Source organism: Rhamphochromis sp. 'chilingali' (genome assembly GCF_963969265.1).
Source record: "Rhamphochromis sp. 'chilingali' genome assembly, chromosome: 2".
Classification (NCBI taxonomy): domain Eukaryota; kingdom Metazoa; phylum Chordata; class Actinopteri; order Cichliformes; family Cichlidae; genus Rhamphochromis; species Rhamphochromis sp. 'chilingali'.
This window is the reverse complement of record NC_137930.1, coordinates 66187833-66209486: the sequence shown is the minus strand read 5'-3', so window position 1 is coordinate 66209486 and position 21654 is coordinate 66187833. Positions and strand designations below refer to the sequence as shown.

The window sequence follows — 21654 nt, the reverse complement described above, 5'->3', positions numbered from 1 at the left end:
TCACTCAGGTTCTGTCTGTCGGGTCACGTTTACTTCGCTGTTTTATTTACAACTGAGCAAATCGGTTTGGCTGAGGTTAAAGTTACGTTTCATAACTGCATAGTTTCACAGACGTTTAATGGTTCACTGGCACATGTGTTAGACTGAACTATCATCTAAATATCATCTGTTTTTTAATAGTTATTCAACTGTATTCTAAGCACCAGCTGTCTGTTAGAATGTGATTTTTTTTTCTCTCTCTGTTGGCAGACGTATAAAAATGCGCAGGAAAATCTGACTTGCATGGCAAACTTCACCGACAATATTTAGGGAGGAATAAACACACATCAAACATAAATGAACCATTTGCCTGTCTCCATAATTGAGAGCATTTTCTCTTCTTATGTCAACACTCTCTCTCTCTCTCTCTCTCTTTTTTTTTTTTTTGCTTTTTCGGTCATGTTATGTTTACCTGTCAAAGGCTTGTTACAAACTATGAAACACATCGTGCAGACTTCTGGATGTTAGAAGAAAACTAATACCGCTCATGAATGAGACTAAAGGCAGGAAGGTGTCCTTTAAAACTAAACATGTTAATAGGACCTCCCTGTTTATATCATAGTTTATGATATAGCACGTGTATTTCAGTAATAGCCTGCTGAGGCCACTATACGTGCTGGCCTCATATCAAATGTGAAGGCAGACTGAGTCTATGTTTGACGTTTTTTATATCTAATCTTCCTTTTCAAACATTTAAACAGGTCACGCTGATTACTGAACAAAAACCCAAAGATCAGATGTTAAACAGATTTATTTGCTCTCTCTCCTCCTTAAACATGTTTTTAATGTTAGTTATAATTCAGAATTGGCGACTGAAACACGTAGGACACATAAGAACATCAGGAAATAAAACACCGATAAATATAACCTCAGTAAAAGAAGTCAGCGGGGGTTACTACAGCTGTGTACCGGGGCCTGCGCTTTGTCGGTGGGATTGCTTGCGAGGCGAGCGGGTCTATCCCACGCTTTGCCGTGAGACTGGGCAGACATCTCCGAAATCATCGAAACACTTTTGCAAAGAGGCTGTATCTTGACAAACCGACCAGACACATGAAGATTAAACCACTACATTCTCGGCTAAAAAAATATTAAAACGGTATTTGGTGACACACAAACAGGGTTTTTCAAAGCTCAGTTCTGTTAGCTTCCACATGCCGGTTGTTGTGTGCTAGAAACAATGGCCACCAGGCCAAAGCAATGGTTTTGACTCGATCAGCGTTAACCCCGCCCCCTGAGTTTGATGGGTGAGGCTGACAGATAAAATTATTTCATGATGAGAGCCAGGCGCCAGGACTGCCAAAATGAAATAAATAAATATATCATTAAATAATTAATTAAATGTGTCAATAATTAATTAATTACATGTGTCATAACTATTTAATTAATTATTGCCACATTTAATTAATTATTTAATGGTGTATTTAATTAATTCATTATGGCAGTCCTGGCGTTCCATATGCCGCTAGCTAACTGCTCAGCGCGGCAACCGCACAGCAACAACAACACACAGAGCGCCCTCTGACCCCGGAAGGACACACCGTCGCAGCGAGAGGGCGTCACCCGTCACTATGGCAACATAAACAAAACATAACTGTACAAACAGAACCCCGAACAGCCCTGACCCGCTACATAGCCTCCCACCTAAGGGGTCAGTCGTCCCCGACGACCCCATTGCCCCACACAAAGTCCTGCAAATGTCCAGGTGCCTTCTTTTGGCGCACCGGCCGGTCACGACCGGCGGGGGAAAAGTCACTCGGGTCAGAACATGGGGTGCCACCATCATCCCACTTCTGACACCAATGTGGCGAGCTCAGACAAGGAGGAGACGGAGGTGTCGTTTGGTCTTGCTTCCCGTGAGCTAGCCAGGGAGCACAGCCGTTTATTGACATCTGCAGAAGAACACTGCCGCTGGAGGGCGTTCCAAGATGGCCGAGTAAGTACACGCTTACTGCCGAGCTTAGCAAATGTAACCTTATAATACGGTAGCAACACTGTGTCAACTCAGACCTTAGAAGCTTTTACGGTATTTAAGCCAGAAAAGGACTGATTTTGATCAATTAAGAGATAAAATGTCACAGCGTGACAATAAAAGACCCTCGTCTAGCTCCAAGACGAAGCTACTGCTAAAGGCTAATGCTAGCCAAACAACCGGGTCGGTGAACCCACTGCTTGACAACTGCCATGACTATACGGCTCTTTCACTACCTCTCCCAATAACTGAGGACGTAATGGACGAGTTTCCATCTCTACCCGTCTCACCCAGCCAGTCTCCGGCGCCAAAGAAAGCGATGCATTCAAAGGGAGATAGCGTGGATATTGTTGAAACTCTATCAAAACTAATAAACGAAAGAATGGATAACCTTGCACTACAGATTGACGGGATCAGAAAAACTGTGGTCTTTGCATGCGAAGAGATAAACGATGTCAAATGCAGAGTGGGCACATTGGAGCAGAAAATCTCCAAAGAGGAAGAGCGTATGGATAAAAACCAGCAAAGAATCACAGATCTCGAGCGATATTCCAGACGGTGGAACCTCAGGCTGTTTGGTGTCAAAGAAGAACAACAGGAGGATACATGGAAGGTTGCTGTTGAGATTTGTCAGGCTACGTTGCCTGAATGTAAAAACCAACTTTATGACACCATTGACACCGTACATCGGGTCGGCTCCAAACGCCCAAACAACACCAGTCCCAGACCTATTATCATCCAGTTCATCTCCCGCAGAACCAGAGATAGCCTGTGGAAAGCAGCTAAGACATCTCCATTCTTAAAGGAAAACTGGGGCTTGAAGTTTGCTGAGGACCTTTCCAGAGAAGAGAGGGAGCGCCGGAGCAAGTTGTGGCCCATTATCGAGAAGGCTCGCAGAGAAAATAAAAAGGCCTATTACGTCGGATGCCGGGGTTTTGTTAATGGGACAGAAGTTTTCCCGTCTTCAGAATGAGAGGTGAATATGGGGGAAGCTAAGGAATGGAAAAGACCCTACAATGTTGCACAGTTGCTTGGACTTGGTTGGCTGTTTTTCATTGATCCTTCTGGCGTTTTGGATCATTAAGTCTATGCCTCATTTATAGTGTGAGGACACTTTAAGTTTCAGCACCTGAGTTGTATCCTAAAAAATATTTCGTGTATTTCTGCCGAGTTATTTTCATCCTTGCAATGCTCGGTCCCTTAGTGAGGTTTATTTTTTGTTAAGCACACAATATTGGTTCTTTAAATTTCTAGCTGTTTATTTTTTGTTTTCTTAATTGTCATTTTCTATTGTTTCCCTAAATGCCAGGGGGGTTGAGACAGATCTGTAAACGTAAAGCCTTATTTTTGTTTGCTAAGAAATATAAAAGTCATTTTTGTTTTTTCCAAGAAAGCCATTCTGTATCTGCTGATGTGAACTTCTGGAAGTCTCAGTGGGGTAACGATGTTTGGTATTCGCATGGCACAGAGAGGTCAGCTGGGGTCACAACTCTCAAAGGTAGCTTCGAAGGTATTGTTCTACATTCAGATTGTGACTCTTTGGGTCATTATATTTGTCTGATAGTAGAATACAATCACTCCATTTTCATAATTGTCAATTTATATGGCTATAATACCAAACCTGAAAATGATAATTTAATTGACTCTTTAGATACAAGGATTAGTTTTTGGCTCTCTAAATATCCCAGTTCAAACTTAATAATTGGAGGAGATTTTAATGTTTCACTAAATGACACTATAGACAGATGGCCACCAGCACAACATTTTAGGAATAATTTGAGATTGGAAACATTTATGGATAAATTTAATGTAACTGATATTTGGAGAGACAAATTTCCTGATGATATATCTTTTACCTGGAGTAACCGTTCTGGTTCAAGGAAATCACGTATTGATTTCTGGTTAATATCAAGTAGTCTATCAAAGGACAGTGTTACGGTCAATATCCTTACAACTCCACTTACGGATCATAGAGCAATATATATTAATCTGCAACTCTTTCCTACTATTGCAATTAATAGATCCTCCTATTGGAAATTAAATAGCTCGCTTCTGAGCCATACAATTGTAAAATCTGAAATTACACGACTGTTAAAGCACTTTATACACAAGGCTAATATTGTGAATTCCTATAGCACAAACTGGGAAATTTTTAAATTTGAGACAAGTAAAATGTTGAGACAGTATGGGGCAAAAATAGCTAAGTCAAGGGCAGCAGAAGAAGAAAATCTAATTGTTCAAATTTCCGCAATATATCAACTCCCACCAGACGAGGTCTCGGAGGAGGATAGATTACATCTTAGGTCCTTTCAATCTAAACTGGATGAGATTTACCACCAGAAAGCTGAAGGAGCTTTCGTTCGTTCAAGAAAAAGATGGATAGAGGAGGGAGAGCAGAATTCTGCTTATTTTTTCCGCTTAGAAAAACAGAGATCTAAAACCAATACTATTCATAAATTGAATATAAATGGTACGGTCAGTGATGATGCAAAAATTATCTCTCAATTTTGTTGTAATTTCTACTCAAAGTTGTATGAATCCAATTATAACGCAAAGGTCGCTACCCAATTTATTGACTCTGTAAACAATGTTGAAATGATTAAAAGTGCTGATAGGCTTTTTTGTGACAGTCCAATTACTGAAAAAGAGATATTGACATCTATTGAATTTCTTAAAAACAACAAATCTCCGGGTACAGATGGGCTGGTGGCTGAATTCTATAAATCATTTTCTTGTCAGCTGGCACCCTTTTTGTTGCAGGTTTATAATGAAAGTATTGAAAGGGGCACTCTTCCTCCCAGCCTTACTCAGGGACTTATTACTTTAATTCCCAAACCTAAGAAGGACCTACTTTTTATAGACAACTGGAGACCAATAAGCCTCCTAAATAATGATTATAAAATATTAGCTCTATTGCTAGCTAGAAGAATTAAATATATTTTGGACGATATTGTAGACGAGACACAGTCTGGTTTTATGACAAACAGACACATCTCCAATAATATTAGACTCGTCTTGGATATTCTGGACTACTCAGCATTAATATCTGATGACTCATTTATCCTTCTCCTGGACTTCTATAAAGCCTTTGACTCAATTGAGCATGAATTTATATTTCTTACACTTCAGAAATTTGGTTTTGGTGATATCTTCTGCAGCTATCAAAACTCTGTATTCCAATGCTAATAGTTCTATTAGAATGAAAAATGGCACTACTTCTCGTTTTAGTCTTAATCGAGGTGTACGCCAAGGTTGCCCGATTAGCCCTTATCTTTTTTTACTTTGCACCCAAATTCTTGCCTCTCATATTTCGAATAGCCCTGTGAAGGGTATAAACATAGCAGACAGAGATTGTCATCAGTCAATTGGCAGATGATACCACAATTTTTCTTAAAAATGCCAGCCAAGTGCCAATTGCTTTACGTGTAATAGAGGATTTCTCAAAAGGGTCTGGATTGGTCCTAAACTTAAATAAATGTCAGTTATTACCTGTCAAAGAGTGTAATGTTCAGAGTATTTGTAATATAACAGTTAAAAATGAAGCAACATATTTAGGTCTGATTATCTGCAAAGATCCAAAAGACAGAATTTTACTAAATTTTCCCCCAATTATTAAAAAATCTCAAACCAAATTAAATCAATGGTTGCAGAGAGATTTAAGTTTAAGAGGAAGGGTATTGCTCTCAAAAGCAGAAGGTCTGTCTCGACTGACTTATGCAGCAATTTCTCTGCATGTGGACGGCAAAACTTGTAAGGATATTGACCGAATGCTCTTCAACTTCCTTTGGAAAAACCGGACACATTACATCAGAAAAAGTGTATTGATGAATGACTATGAACACGGTGGTCTCAATGTTTTGGATTTTACTACTCTAAACAATACATTTAAGATTAATTGGGCTAAACATTTTCTTAAAAATCCGGTATCCATTTGGAATTTTATTCCTCACTACATTTTCTCTAAGTTTGGTGCTCTAAGTTTTATCTTAGGTTGTGATTATAATATAGATAAGCTTCCAGAAAAGCTCTCGATGTTTCACAAACAAGTTCTATTAGCTTGGTCCCTTATATATAAACACAACTTTACACCCCATACGTATTCAATTTGGAATAATAGGAACATAGTGTATAAAAATAAATCATTATTTTTTTCTAGGTGGGTTGAGAAACTGATTGTTTTAGCGAATCAGCTGTTTAATCCTAATGGGCAGCTCATGTCCTACTCAGAATTCTTAAACACCTATAAATTTCCAGCCACACCCAAAGAATATGCCATATTATTTGATGCAATACCTACGGGTATTATGCTTTTTAAAGGTATTCAACCTTCCATATCATCTGTTTCTCTCCCCAACCCTTTAGATTCACACATAGGAAGAATCTGTCTAACAAACCACAGTAAAAGTAATAAGAATATCCGTGCTTTGTTCCAGACAGAATCTCTAACTATTCCACATGTGGTCTCTTATTGGAATTTCTTTGTCAGTGACATTAACTGGAAAAGAGTATGGTCAATTCCTAACAAGTATCTGGTAACGAATAAAGTGAAGGAAGTCTCATTTAAAATATTGCATAAATTTTATCCTGCTAATCATTACATGACGAAGTTCAAAAGGGACATAAATGTGAGCTGTGGATTTTGTGGAAGCCATCCTGAGACTGCAACACCTCTTCTGGATCTGTTCATACGCTAGAACATTTTGGAAAGACTTCAGTAGATTCATTGCTGGACATCTCTATAATGACTTTACTGTGAAATGGGAAAATGTTGTATTTTGTTTCTTTCGAAGGCAAAAAAAAGGAGATGTTTACTTTATAATAAACTTGTTAGTTATCTTAGCTAAATTTTATTTTCACAAATGCAAATACAGTAACAAAAAACCTAATTTTAAACATTACTATAATGATGTTTTATGTTACATAAAATTGATTAGTGGATCACTTAACAAAAAGGCTATGAAAACTATTACTATTTGTAGTAATTACAAATTATTTGAATGTTTGTAATTCTTTGTATTACACCCCCTGGCATATGTTAATTTTGTTCTGATTGTATACATGTTCTGTATACTGTTTCTTAATAAAGTTTAATATTTTGAAAAAAGAAAAAAAAAAAAGAACACTGCCGCTAGCTAACTGCTCAGCGCGGCAACCGCACAGCAACAACAACAACACACAGAGCGCCCTCTGACCCCGGAAGGACACACCGTCGCAGCGAGAGGGCGTCACCCGTCACTATGGCAACATAAACAAAACATAACTGTACAAACAGAACCCCGAACAGCCCTGACCCGCTACAATATGCTGCTGAGAATATAGTCCAGAAGAAGCGTATAGTATAGCTTTTATTTTGGAAAGAGCCATTTCTCTGTAATAAACTCTCTTTTCCAAAGATTTTTATTTTTTTATTTTTTTATTAGTAATATAAACATACAAACAAAATGCACCATATATTACAGATTCAGAGAATAAACATTTCTTACATATTAGCAACTTTCATATATAGTGAAAATAAAATATAAAGATGGGGTCACATAAATTAACAGATTATTAACTCACTAAATCAAAATCTTCTACAAAGGAAACAAAAAAAGCAGCCTTTTTCTTTTTAACTAAAGTCAAAGATTTAACCAACAGGTTTAGTCTTTTCCAAAGATGAGTGATTCCTCAATCAGATACAGGTGTTACCGCGCCAGATCCGCGGCCCCGAACCGTAGTAAGGAAACCTCTGGCAGTTACTTGAAGGTTCCGTAACTGACTCGTAGCCGGCAACAGCTTACTATACAGGTCAACTTCGCTAGCAAAAAGATCGAAGGAGGAGTAGGAAATTGCTTCACCGAACTTTATTTCTTCTCTAAGGCACGAACACCGCGTACAGTGGGCTGAAACAGTTTACTCACAGCGAGCATCGCCGACACAACTCTGGCTGTCGAGGGAGTTATTATATTCCTTTTATTTATTTTCTTTTCGTCTCTTCTGTAGCTAACCGTTACTTTTTTCCCTTCTCCGCTCTCTCTCTTCACACACACACTAGGCAGTCCCGCTACACACATCCCGAATACATTTCCCATCAGGCTTCATCCTTAAAGGGCCATGCCTGTAACACAGGGCTCGCAAAATCGCTAGCCCGCTAGCTAACTGCTCAGCGCGGCAACCGCACAGCAACAACAACAACAAGAACAGCACACAGGGCGCCCTCTGACCCCGGAAGGACACACCGTCGCAGCGAGAGGGCGTCACCCGTCACTATGGCAACATAAGCAAAACATAACTGTACAAACAGAACCCCGAACAGTCCTGACCCGCTACAATATGCTGCTGAGAATATAGCCCAGAAGAAGCGTATAGTATAGCTTTTATTTTGGAAAGAGCCATTTCTCTGTAATAAACTCTCTTTTCCAAAGATGAGTGATTGTCACTACCTGATCGGTACCCCGCATGCGCAAATCTTCCTCTCTTTGCCAATCCGGTTGTTCAGTGATGACGCGACGAATCCTACTTCCGGGTCTAAAGTAGTCTGCGTTTAATATGGCTTTTGTGTTGTTAACATGTTTAATGTTATGTATTTTCTTCTATTTGATCTCAAAAAGCTCCTAAAACAGTCAGCGACCACTGTTGACCTCCCTCGGCTTTTATTACCGCTAATTATTTATTTAAGCTCAGTTTTTAAAACCTTAGGATGTAACTACAGCCCAGCCCATGCAGCAGTATATGAATGACTAACCTCGTATTGTGGATGGATTATCTCAGTTGTTCTCCTGGCTGAAGTTTGGTCCTTTTACAGCATCCTGCCATGCGATTACATTTGTTCCTGACCACCGAGAACACTCACATTAACTTTTATCGAGTGGAAAAAAAGTTAGCTTGTTTATATTATGCTAACATAGCTGTGTCGCTAGCGGTCACGTAGCACATCATTATATACCAGCTAGCCAAACTTCAGTAACCCTACAAACGTCACTGCTGTTTAGTTTTCGGTCTTCATTTATGCTGGAAGTGATAACAGAGCTGTACGTTTTAATTTGTTTCCAAAACCCCGCAGTCAGGACATGCTATATTGTATTTAGATAGAAGCTAGCGAGCTAACTCCCTGCTAACTTCTAACTCTGTTAAATGTCATAAATTCCGTTTTCATGGATGCCTGGATGTTAAACTCAATTGTTACACCTGGTAGAGCAGAACGCTGATCATTTTATTAAAGATGAAAGACTTTAGACAGTTTTTCAACTCTCAGTAATCCCATAGTGATCGTTTGATATATGGACCTGCAGCGGAGTTTAGACCCAGACACGGCTAGTGACGTCAGACTGAACAACCGGATATTGCGACATTCAATATATTTGAATGATGCGGTTAGCGCCCAGTTAGCTCCTAGCATTTCTCAACAGCTCTGCCTTCTTTTCGACTGCCCGGGACATTTAAACAATGGATAATCCGTATACAAAGATATTCATGCTTTTCTCCTCAACAGAGAGCGTCCCCCGATTGAGCAACAGCGCCGTAATATAAGAAGAATGGCGCCTAATTACAGAGTTAATAATGCAGACTTTGTAATATCTCACGTGTAGATTCATCAGCCAGATGAAGTGTTTACTGACAATTGACAGTGATAGCGTACATCATCATCACTATTCCAACAATCCTCTCCTCACAGACAAGCATAAACACACTCGACTATCGCTAAATCAAATTTAACACACGTTTGTAATGACGCTAATTCAGTTTATAATAGGGTTTATTCGCTCCGTCAGCAGGTGGCGGTATCCTCGTACACTGGGGAGTAAACTGCCATTAAACGAACAGAAGAAGAAGAAAACATCTGCACATGCGCGGAACGGATCGGGTAGACCCGATTTGTACGGTCAGACACATGCGCAGTAAGGATCGGAGAGTCCTGATCCGTAACTTTCTTTTTATTTTTCGTTTTTGTCTTCATTGTACTGAAATGCTTCATTATTGCAAACATTTTAAGATATACTTGTTATTCTTAACATCTTAACAGATACTCTGACCCAGGGGCGGAGCGGGGGGGTGGCTTACGGGGCTTAAGCCCGGGTTGTTTTGTCAGAAGCCCGGGGTATTTTGGAGTGTAATTTTTTCATAGTTAGATGCCTGGCTGACAACTGTATAAAACAAAAAGTACACACAATATTCGAAGCACATAGTGCACACTGTGGGAATTTACGACTGTGCGTGAATCCCCCCCTGATATTGGTATGATCCAAGCTCAGGCACTAAGCGACTGAGCGAGGGGGTGGGGGGAGCTGCTCCCCGTGAGTGCGCTGTTGGAGAGATGGAGCCAGCCATACTAAGGAGAGCTTAAGTTTGAGCAGGTACCAAAGCAAATCATTCGTACCGTACAAATAATGTAAATATGACGGTGCATCACGAAAGATTGATATGAAACTGATCACTTGACCAATATTATTTTACTTGCTCTTCAAGTGAATCAACAAATGGCGAAATGAAAAGCCGAACAAATGCTATTTTTTAGAGAGTCTTAGCTTACGCGTGTTTATTTCATATTTTCAGTTCTTACCCTCCCCGACTAATTCGGTTTCAGTTATGTACTGAAATATAAGAATGGACATTAGAGGCTTCTTTCAAAGAAAAAACTCAGGTAAATGTTATTTTATATATTATGCTTTGTATGTTGTTCAGTATATTTCTATGCAAAACAAGAGGGATTTCAGTACACAGCAGGATATTCACATTTGTAACCAGATATTTACATACACTTTAGGGAGAAAACATAAAACATTTTTACTGTACAACATCAATTTAGAGTAAACTTTTGTTTTAGATAAATATTGAAATATCTTTTGAATTAGTTAAATGTCAGAATAAAGAGAGACAGAGCTGTCTATTTTTTTTTATCACTTTCATTAAATTTAGGAGTACATGTACATTAAGTTTATTGTTAATTAATAAGAAAACTCCAGACGATTCCATTCTGAGCTGAAGAAGCTTCTGATAGGTTAGTAGAGTCCATGTGAGTAAATTGGTGGCACAGCTGTGGATGCATATAAGGCAAAACACAGAGCCTGTTTCTTTGACATGGGAAAATCAAGAGATGTCAACCAAAACACCAGGAAAAGAATCGTGGAGCTCCATAAGTGTGGCTCAATTTGAATACAATTTGGTGCCATTTGCAATTAAAAAACACAGACAGTTTCTCTCTTTACTCTTAAAGTTAACAAATATGTTTTTATATTTATCAATCTAAAAAAATAAACATTTAGTCTGATTTGATGTTACAATTAAAAAAGTGTTTGTGTTTTGATCTGAAGAGTATGTAAATATCTGGTTTCAACTGTATATTTGATCATTGTCAGCACAAAGAGAGAGAGAGGAACAGAGAGAGAGGAGCAGAGATTGAGATGGAGAATGAGGACAGAACAGAGATGAACAAGAGCAGGTGAGACACACATGTTAGTCAAATGGTTGCTTACTAAAAGTATCACCGTATCATAGGTACTCATGTATCTCGTACCTAGTGTTTCTTTTTAGGTTTGCTATTTTTCAAATTCTATATTTATTAAGTTCTGCAGGCTTGTTTGCACAACAAGGCTAAATAATTATATAAACTTTTCTCAATCTAAATATTGTACTTTGGTAGAATTAAATAAATAAGTGTAGTGCAGGTCTATGATGATTTTTAGTGCTACTATCATCTAGTTCTGATTGTGGTTATGTCTTGGTTAAGTCCTCAGTAGTCCTGCTTTTGAACTGTCGTAGTCCTGTTTTAATTCTGGATCAGTTCTGGGTCTGGTTGAATTGGGGTTTAGTCCCTGTGTCTTGATACAGCCCCGACTTCGTTCTGTCTTGCTGCTCAATTAAAAAACTAGTTTAAGGTGTCCTGCATGTGTGATATATATATTTCCCTATATGAAGTCATTCTTTTTTGAACAAAACTCAAAACAGAGCCTATTAATCTTTCAGTCATTTCTACACCCCCCCCCTCAAAAAAAAAAAAAAAAATCCCACATGCATACTACCCTTTAGGGCTAAGCCCCGGGTGTTTCAAATGTCTGGCTCCTCCTCTGCTCTGACCCATAACTATCGTAAAACGCTACGACCGGAAGTAGAAACCTTTCGCGCATGCGGGGTACGGATCGGGTTTCCGGTACGGATCGGGTAGTGACAGTAGTGACAGTGATTCCTCAATCAGATACAGGCTTGCAATATCGCTAGCCCGACGTCCCGGGGCTAGCGATTTTTCCAGTCGGGCTACCAAAATCTATCTCTGCCCTGCCCGTCGGGCAACATATGAGAGGTTGATCGCGCAGAGAATCGCTGACCGTTATGTGTGTGTGTGTGTGTGTGTGTGTGTGTGTGTGTGTGTGTGTGTGTGTGTGTGTGTGTGTGTGTGTGTGTGTGTAAAAGCAGCAGGATATATATTTTAGTTCTGCTGAGCCAAATAAGACAGGTCAGGGTGAAGAAGTGACAGCCAAAGAAAAGCTTACCACAAAACGGAAAAGTTATGACAAATCAGACTATAAGGCAAAAAGAAAGTGCAGCTTTATGGTTTCATGGACAAAAGAATTTCTGTGGCTGCAATATGACGAGCTATGTAACCGGGGCTGCACATAAGTGGTCCGCAGGTGCGCATTCGCTGTCAAAAAAAAAAAACACGCACAAGATAAGAAGTTGCAACGCGTGTTTGCGTACATAAGATTTTCTGGAGGAGGACAGACATTTGTTTAAAACTCTTAAAGATGTCGAAGAAGCTCCTTTAAGCAATTACTTTGGTGTTCCTCCACTCCAAAGAAATGTCAGAAGGAGTCCGAACCACAAAAGAAGCATGTATTCTCGGAAAAGTGGTTGCAGGAGGTGAGCTGGCTTCAAACAAATGATGAACGCACAGAGATGTGGTGCGGAATGTGCCGTGAAAATCCCACTCTAGCGGACAAAAACAGTGCTTTTTATATGGACGCAAACGCGCGTTGCAACTTCTTATCTAGTGCGTCTTTTATGTTGACAGCGAATGCGCACATGCGGACCACTTATGTGCACCCATGTAAATAACATAATGTTCCACCGGGTGTGTTGTTGGTTTTCTCTCGATTTATGAGTCGACAAGCGCCTTTGTTACTGGGACCAGTCATTTTAAGAAAGGCCCCCATTAGAACCCATGAGAAATGCAAGAAATGCATTATTTCCCAGAACAAACACCAATTGCAAATAACATACTAAAAATAAACCTGAAAAATCTGTTTATAACAGCGTACTATGTTGCAAAGAGTGAACTACCACTGGCACAATTTAGCAGTCTTTGCAAACTTCAAAAAGCAAATGGCCTCGATCTTGGTTCCACTTGTCTCTTACCTGTGACTTCAGTGGAAATTTCAAAGTCAGGATCTGACACAGACTGATTCATGTCCTACACAGTTCTTACAAGTTCATAGAAATTTCTGTTCAATTAGAACCAAGTATTTGAGTTGATGATTGTAATTTTTATACAATGTTGTAATTTGTTTTTCAACAATTTTTTTGATTAATGTTTTGTTTCCTTTACAATTTTATACTTTAATGTATAATATTGTAAAGGAAACAAAACATCAATCAAAAAATTGCTCTCTTTTTTATTCGGGCTACTTACATTTATTTTGGGCTACCAAAAACTGAAGAGTCCCTGCCCGAAGGGCTACCAGGGATTTTGAAATTTTGAGAGCCCTGAGATATATTTATTTTTTTAATTACTTTTGTTTCAGCAACATTAAATTTAAAAACTGTACTTTTGAGCTAAAATATATATTTATAATTTTAATAAATGACAAATTAAAAAGGCATGAACATTTTTTTTGTATTGAAAAAATATCGAATCGTGACACCAAAGTATCGAACCGAACCGTGAATTTTGTGTATCGTTGCACCCCTACTGGTTTTATTTAGTTGTATTTATCTGCGACACCTTAAAGGCCGGTCCGTGAAAATATTGTCGGGCATAAACCGGTCCGTGGCACAAAAAAGGTTGGGGACTGCTGGTTTAAAGGTTGCAATCTACATCTATTGTCATTTTTAAAAATATTCTGATGCAGTGAAGTAAAAATACAGCTGAATAATATGCAACATTTGTTCAATTAAACTGGGATTAAGCTCCTGTTTAAACTTTTTATTTTCAGTTTTTATAGGGTTGTCAGTTGACCATTTTGTTTTATAAATTGATCACTTATAAGGTCATGGCTGTGATAAGCCGATGTGCTGTTAACCTTTTCTGTGATTTCAGTTATACAAACAGTAAATAATGTGGATATTTTAAGTCTGATGTTTTTGTTTTCCACTTTCTTTTCAGGGTTTTTTCAAACCTATGAGTTATGTAATAAAAACACATGGTAGAGTTTGTGGGTAAGTAAAAAAAAAAAATCAGCATCTACTGAAATTACTATTGTGGAAAAATAGCAAACTGAACATTTGCAAAGAGATCAGTACACCTGGATTATTATTTTATAACAGCATTGACACAGAAACTAATAATAGCTGGTGCTACTGCATTTGCTTTCTATGTAATTCTAGGAGTTTTCCTCCCACAGAAACAGAGACACCTGCTGATAAAGGATGCACAAAAATGGACTCATTACCTTGGATTTAGATTAATAGCTGTTTATCTTTTATTTCTGTGCACACACCATTTGCACAGGAAAGTTTATATTACATCGCAATAGTACACCAAGGTTGAAAAAGTAGATACAATGATTATCTGAACATTTTCATTTTTCTGCATTCTGAAATGACACGAATACTTTACTTAGCATCAAAGGTTTTTGTTTGTTTTGGCTGGTATCTCACTCATATTCTATACATCGGCATATTTCAGGTATTATTTGGGGCGCAGACCAGTCGTGATAATAGCAGATCCTGATATGCTCAGACAGTTGATGGTCAAGGACTTCAGTAGCTTCCCTAATAGAATGGTGAGGACATTAGACGGAGCGTTTAGATGCACGATGTGTGATCAGCAATTATTTCCACACGAACTTACTTCATGGGCTGTAATGGATTTTTGCGTTTGTGCTCTTGTCTCATTTTTGCAGGCTTTTCGCTTTGCCACCAAGCCCATGACTGACTGTCTACTCATGCTGAGGAATGAACAATGGAAGCGAGTACGGAGCATCTTGACCCCATCCTTCAGCTCTGCCAAACTGAAAGAAGTGAGACATTAACATTTCTATTACTTGTTAGAAAATGCATTGCAAAGTATTTGAATTTTCTATTTTGTGATGTAATGACTCACTAAAGGGTTTTGGCAGGACTGGTTTGAGTCTCTCATGATTAATCTTTTTGAGTATAGATGGTTCCTTTCATCAACATAGCCATCGATGCCCTGATGAAGAATTTAAACGGCCACGCTGAGTCAGCACAGGCCTTTGACATCCACAAGTAAGTACAAAAACAATAAAAAAACAAATACTGAAAGAATCATTTTTATTTTAAATTTTCAATCTTCTCTTTAATTAATTTTTGGTATATGTTTTCCTGCAGGTGCTTTGGCTACTTTACCATGGATGTTATTGCCAGTGTGGCATTTGCAACTCAGGTGGACTCGCAGAACAACCCAGACGACCCGTTTGTCCACCACGCTCAGATGTTCTTCAATTTTTCCTTCTTCAGGCCCATTTTGTTATTTTTCAGTTAGTCATCAATATTACTTCATTATTACTTGAATTTAAGATATTTATTTAGGACATTAAAAGAGGAAGATAAATATATTTAGGAATGTGAAAAATTGTACATCGTTTTAGACCAATCCTAAAAAGAAGTTTTTGGAATTGTAATTAATTTTAATCATTTCTAAGTAATTAGAAGATTTATAGAGGAAGACAAGATATATTAATTAATGCATTGTTTAGAAATGTTGTTTAGATTTCAACATTACCACAGTGTTATCGGGAATTCTTAATGCAAAGTTTTTTATGGCATTTCATAATTCATAATTACATCTGCGAATTTGTGTCTTAATGTCTTCAGTGGCTTTTCCTTTCCTTGCCGCTCCCATGGCAAAACTTCTCCCCAATGAAAGACGAGATAAGATGAATAATTTCTTCATTAACAGCATTCAGAAGATCATCAAACAGCGAGAGGAGCAGCCTCCTGAGGAGGTGAATCTCAGACAGTTAACACAGTCACTCTGTGTCTAAAACGAGCCGTCTCCCTTCATCATTTGTTTGAAATAAATATTTACCGTTTTCTTTTGTTTCTTTTTACATGTAGAGGCGTAGAGACTTCCTTCAGCTGATGTTAGATGCTCGAACCACCAAAGAGATTGTGTCGTTGGACCACTTTGACACATCAAATGACCCCGAGGAGATCGAACACAGGAACCAGGAGACCCAGCCTTCGGGCTCGGTTCAGGAAAATGACCTTCCTCATTCACAGGAGCCGTCTGTCAGGCGTCCACAGAAAAAGATGATGACTGAGGATGAGATTGTTGGTCAGGCTTTCGTCTTCCTCCTGGCAGGCTATGAAACCAGTAGCAACACTCTGGCGTTCACCTGCTACCTCTTGGCCCTCCACCCTGAATGTCAACTCAGAGTACAGAAAGAGGTGGATGACTTCTACACTAGACATGTGAGTGTTTTACGTTGTGGTGCTTTGCTTTGTTTTGGTTTTCTTTGCATGTTGCATGTTATTATGGACAGTTATCGATTATATTCATGCTACTGTTGTTGAAGGAATCACCTGATTACACAAATGTCCAGGAGCTGAAGTATTTGGACATGGTTGTATGTGAAGCATTACGCCTCTACCCTCCTGGATTCAGGTAAAGAAGGATGTTAAGTGGAAACAGGGTGGTATTTTTTTTATAGCACTTTGGAGGATAGGCCATATTTAATCATACATGTATACCATACAACGAGGAGATAAAATGTACATGTCACTGCTTCTCTTGGACTGCTTTGCAAGAGTAGGTTGGGCCCATTGGGGAAGGGAGAATGGTGCCATGGCCCACCAAACGCTGACCGCCAGATTTAAGGTGGTGATGCAGATGTTAAAAAAAGAAACGATGCAGATATTATTTGGAATCTTGCAGCTTCAGCTGTTACAGGGATTAAATGTTTGTTAACTGTTGTTACATGTAGCCTAAAAGTAATGTAACAAGTTGCAATCCACTTAAAACTTTAGCTGTCTTTCTTTTACACTGTTGCACATGTACACACTGAAATGTGAAGTAATTTTGGCAATCTAAATAAATGAACCACTGCTGATCTACTGGGATCTTTGTGCACCATTCCTGGGGTTTAATGATACTATAAAGAAACGATATCCAGTTAGCAGCAGTTCTCTGGGTAAAAATGTTGATGCCAGAAGTCTGAGGAGAATATCCAGGCTGCTTTGAGCTGATAGAAGGAAAGAGTAATTCAAATAACCGCTCACTACAGTTGAGGTATGCATCTCTGACTGCACAGAACATTGAATCTCGAAGCAGGCAGTTTCACAGGAGGAGATATTTGAGTTGCCTCTCCTGTAACCTAAGAACAGGGAAGTGAGGCTGAAGGTCACATGGGCTCACCAAAATGACAGAAGATTAGAAAAATATTGCCTGCTCTCACCAGTTGGACATTTGGATGGTGTTGTATTTCTTGCACAGCATTAAAGCATGCAGTCATCCTGCCTTGTATCAACAGTTCAGGCTGTTGGTGATGTAATGGTGTGGGGGATATTTTCCAGGCACACTTTGGGCCCCTTATTACTAGCTGAGCATTATTTAAACGTCACTATCTGTCTGAATATTGTTGCTTATCATCTCCATTACTTTATGTAAAAGAAAGTTTTCAGGCTCTTTGCTGTCCTGTGATAAAGGAAATCGACCCCATGATTCAGTAGCTCGTAGAACCAGATGTATAAGGAATAACTTGAAGTAATGGTTTTCAGTATAACTTTATCAGTCTCACAGCAGTGTGGAGAAATTTGCCCACTCGTCTCTCAATGTTGCTTCAGTCTTTCTCATTGCTTGGGTAAGATTAACGACTGTCTTGAATTATTCCAGTTGTGAATAATCTCGCTCACTATAGAACAACAGACCTGAAGTTGATTTCTGACCATGCCTGTATTGATGAACAGGAACAATTGCTTCTCTAAACTGATACTTTTCCTTCTTGGCACTGAGTTAACACGAACCGTTTTATATCTTTTATAGAGGTCAAATTATTGATCAATCAATAAAATGCATTTGATTAACTGCACTTAGCTGCTAATTACCCTCTTAACTCATGAAGTATGTAGTTTTTCACTGGACTGCAGAGTCCTGTGAAAGATTTTTTTGACTTTAAAAATAAAAGCTATTATAACGATTTTCTTTTTAGTCTAGTTTAATTGTATTACGTTAATTCCGTATTTTGTCCCATTAAGGTTTGCACGAGAAGTTGACCATGACTGTGTAGTGAATGGCCAGTTCCTTCCTAAAGGGATAACAGTGGAGATCCCTGCAGGCTTCCTCCATTATGACCCGGAACATTGGCCAGAGCCTGAGGAGTTCATCCCAGAGAGGTGCTTCAGTCTACTTCTAATAAATGACAAACGGAGCATATTCAAGTTTAAAAATATCAACACTTGTAACTAACTTTGAAGTCAATCAAATGTTGATGTAATAACATTAATACAAGACAAATATTAACCTAAGGTGTTGTTCATCCATCTGTCTGGTGAAAGTACACCATGTGCAGCGCTCAAATGACATGGCTGTGTGCCACGTCTCTGATCAAAGTACAGTGTACCAATTATACATTTTAATGCAGTAAAATAATCACTATCTGCCATTGCAATGGTCTGCTGCCTCCCAGCAGACCACAGCACACTGTGCTCACCACAACTGAGAATCTCCATAATTTTTCTGTGGACATTGAAAGACATTCCCTTTTTGTATACAACCTCTGTGTTGGCCTCTGGATATATTAGAAAGATCCTTTTTAGTCACCATGGGCAACCGTTCATTATCCGTGTGGTGAACCACAAGATTTAATTTCATGTCCCAGTTTATTTTCTGATGATTAAGTAGCATTAAAGAAAACACACAATGTCTCTTCATGCTATACGATAACACACAGATATACCTTTCTATAAGACTGATGCCTCTAAAAGGCCAGCTGCTGTTTTAAACAGTTTCAAAAAAACCTTAAGCCTGTTGCCAGAAACTTACTTGTTCAGTTTGACTCTGTCCTTTGAGTTTTGAGCTTCACGTTGAAAAAGTTGCCTGGTCTTGCTTTTTCCCCAAATTAAAATCCTCTCTAAAATGAAACATAACTGACAGGATGATTTTGCATTGGCACTGCCTTTAATTCTCCCCCAAAGCACCTAACCTGTGGATTATCCCCAGGTTTACACCAGAGGCCAAGGCCAGTCGACACCCATTCGTATACCTGCCGTTTGGGGCCGGCCCTCGTAACTGTGTGGGAATGAGGCTCGCCCAGCTTGAAATCAAAATGGCTTTAGTGCGCCTGTTCCAAAGCTTCAGCATTGTGGCCTGCTCTGAGACCAAGGTATTCATTTATTATTTTCTACTAAAATGTGTAGGCAATGTAAATACTTGGACAGTCAGTAATAATGATCATAGAGGAGATGATTGGACATTAGAAAGTGCCGTAACTTTCAAACAATTCACTCATAATTTGTTAGCTGCCTTCATATTTGCTGTTTACATAAATATGTAAAGATGCACTTCTTCTGTCTTCAGGTTCCTCTTGAGTTGAAGTCGTCAAGCACTCTTGGACCTAAAAATGGCATTTATGTGAAAATCACAAGAAGGGACCAAAGAGATGGTCCATTCATTTCTCCATCAGATGATTAGACACCAACCTGAGGCTCAGGGTCTTCGTGTATCATGCCTTTCCTTTGATTTACAGCAAAATATTTCCATAGTTACTGACATTCTGCATACCTCAATGATTCAGCCCACACAGTGATCTGAAAAGTCGATGATAATGATAATATTGCCGCTGTAATGATAAACACAGTGGCACAAAAGTGCTGTTGATCCAAGTGCTCTTTACCAGCCTCTCTCTTTTGGATACAGTTTAGGTCTTTTTGAACTCCCTGCTGATGGGTGCACCATGCGGGTTATTCATTTGTGAGTGTGCTACAACACAACTCTGAATGGCACTTCTCACAGTCACACGTTGCCACTTTAAGTGAGTCGAATTTACAAAATAATGACATATTTTTGGCAAAAAAGTCGTGTTTTTTGTTACTGATACAATGAAATCTTTGATGGAGCATGAAGTGGTCGTAACTCTGTGCCTCCAAAGCTGCTATTTGAGGGTGAAGTAAGTGGTTTTATAATAGGAAAGAAAATCTTTGTTGTTTTGTTCCTGATGACCCTTGTCCCTGTTACATGTCTCAGGATATGAAACACTCACTGCACTTTTACTCTGTGGGAAAAAACATTAGAATCCTTTCATTACCTGTGTTGATGAACTCATTCATTATTATTGCACCTTATTGGAACATCAGTTTCCTATACTCACATCCAATCTGTCAATTTAGATTTTTGGCCATTACTTGAGAAACTGCAGTGCTGAAATGTTATTAGGCCTCAATATAAATGATCTAAAAGTGTTTTATTGATGATTCATTCAAATCTTTCTAGGAAACAAAACAATCTGTTTAATTGATTTACATATGAAATGGGTGAAATGCAGCTTGTTGTTGATGCATATAAACAAAGTGGTAACATTACTCCTTTTTTCAGTTTTGCAATGTGTTTATTTTGCAACAAAACAAACAATCCAATTTTGTTCTGTATCTTGACACCAGATCATCTGTTGTCCTTGCTAAGGCTTGCACTGATGTATTTTGCTAAGCGTTTCTGCCTAAGGATATACTTCAAGCATGAAAGCAGAGATTTTGTGAGGGAAAAGGAAATGCGTACAGTTTCAAGTGCAAAATAAGGATTTTCTGATACATTTCAAGAAAAACCATTACAGTGATTTCAAGTTCAACTCGAAGTCCCTTCTCAAGATAATATTATAATACTGAAAATACTGCATACTATAATCAAATAGTTTGGTAGTTCTATAGTAACCTTTCTCACTCTCAACTTCTGACACATTATGATTAAAAGATTTGGAGAAATCACCACAATTTCACAAGGCCGATGATTGCGACTTATTGGACTGCAATAAGAAAGTATCATGCAGGCAGCCTGGGCTTTTTTTTTTTTTATAATTGCTGTAAAATTACTAAATTGTCATCTTTTAGGAACAATTTGAATTTTCTTAAGCCCAAAATAGTTGAGGAGTTGCGGTAATGTGAAGCGCACATGTTAAATATAGCAGAGCTGATTTTTCTCTCTGTGGTCAGACGACAGTACTTTGTGAGTGCTTTGTGCTTCTGAGGCACACCAAGTATTTATAAACCTGGTCTTCTCTTCTTTCAGAAACTGGCTGAATTTTGTCTCTTTTGGTTACAGAATTGAAAAAAACTTACATGACACTGTATTTAAAACAGACATGAGAAGTCACTGAGCATGTCACAGGAATAAGAAGCTACATTTGAAATTAAAGGCTGTTTATACATATGAGCTCTGAATAATCAAAATGTAAAATGATAGCCTGTGGAGTGTTCATTAATTGCATTTTTTTTAATTTTGTCATTATCTTTGTTAACTATTAAATTATTTTAATCATTTTTCTACATTTGCAAAATTCTAA

The 21654-nt window shown here is 38.5% G+C and overlaps 1 protein-coding gene across 1 annotated transcript; it reads left to right on the top strand.

Annotated features, from left to right (window-relative positions):
- Window positions 1–15662: 15662 nt before the first annotated feature.
- LOC308392374 (thromboxane-A synthase-like) lies at window positions 15663–21636 on the top strand. The gene is made up of 6 exons (XM_080875366.1): window positions 15663–16107; window positions 16220–16576; window positions 16681–16769; window positions 18359–18496; window positions 19323–19485; window positions 19680–21636. Exons 1-6 carry the CDS (start codon window positions 15967–15969, stop codon window positions 19791–19793), a joined length of 1002 nt encoding a protein of 333 aa, XP_080731492.1. The 5' UTR covers window positions 15663–15966; the 3' UTR covers window positions 19794–21636.
- The last annotated feature ends 18 nt before the right edge of the window (window positions 21637–21654 follow it).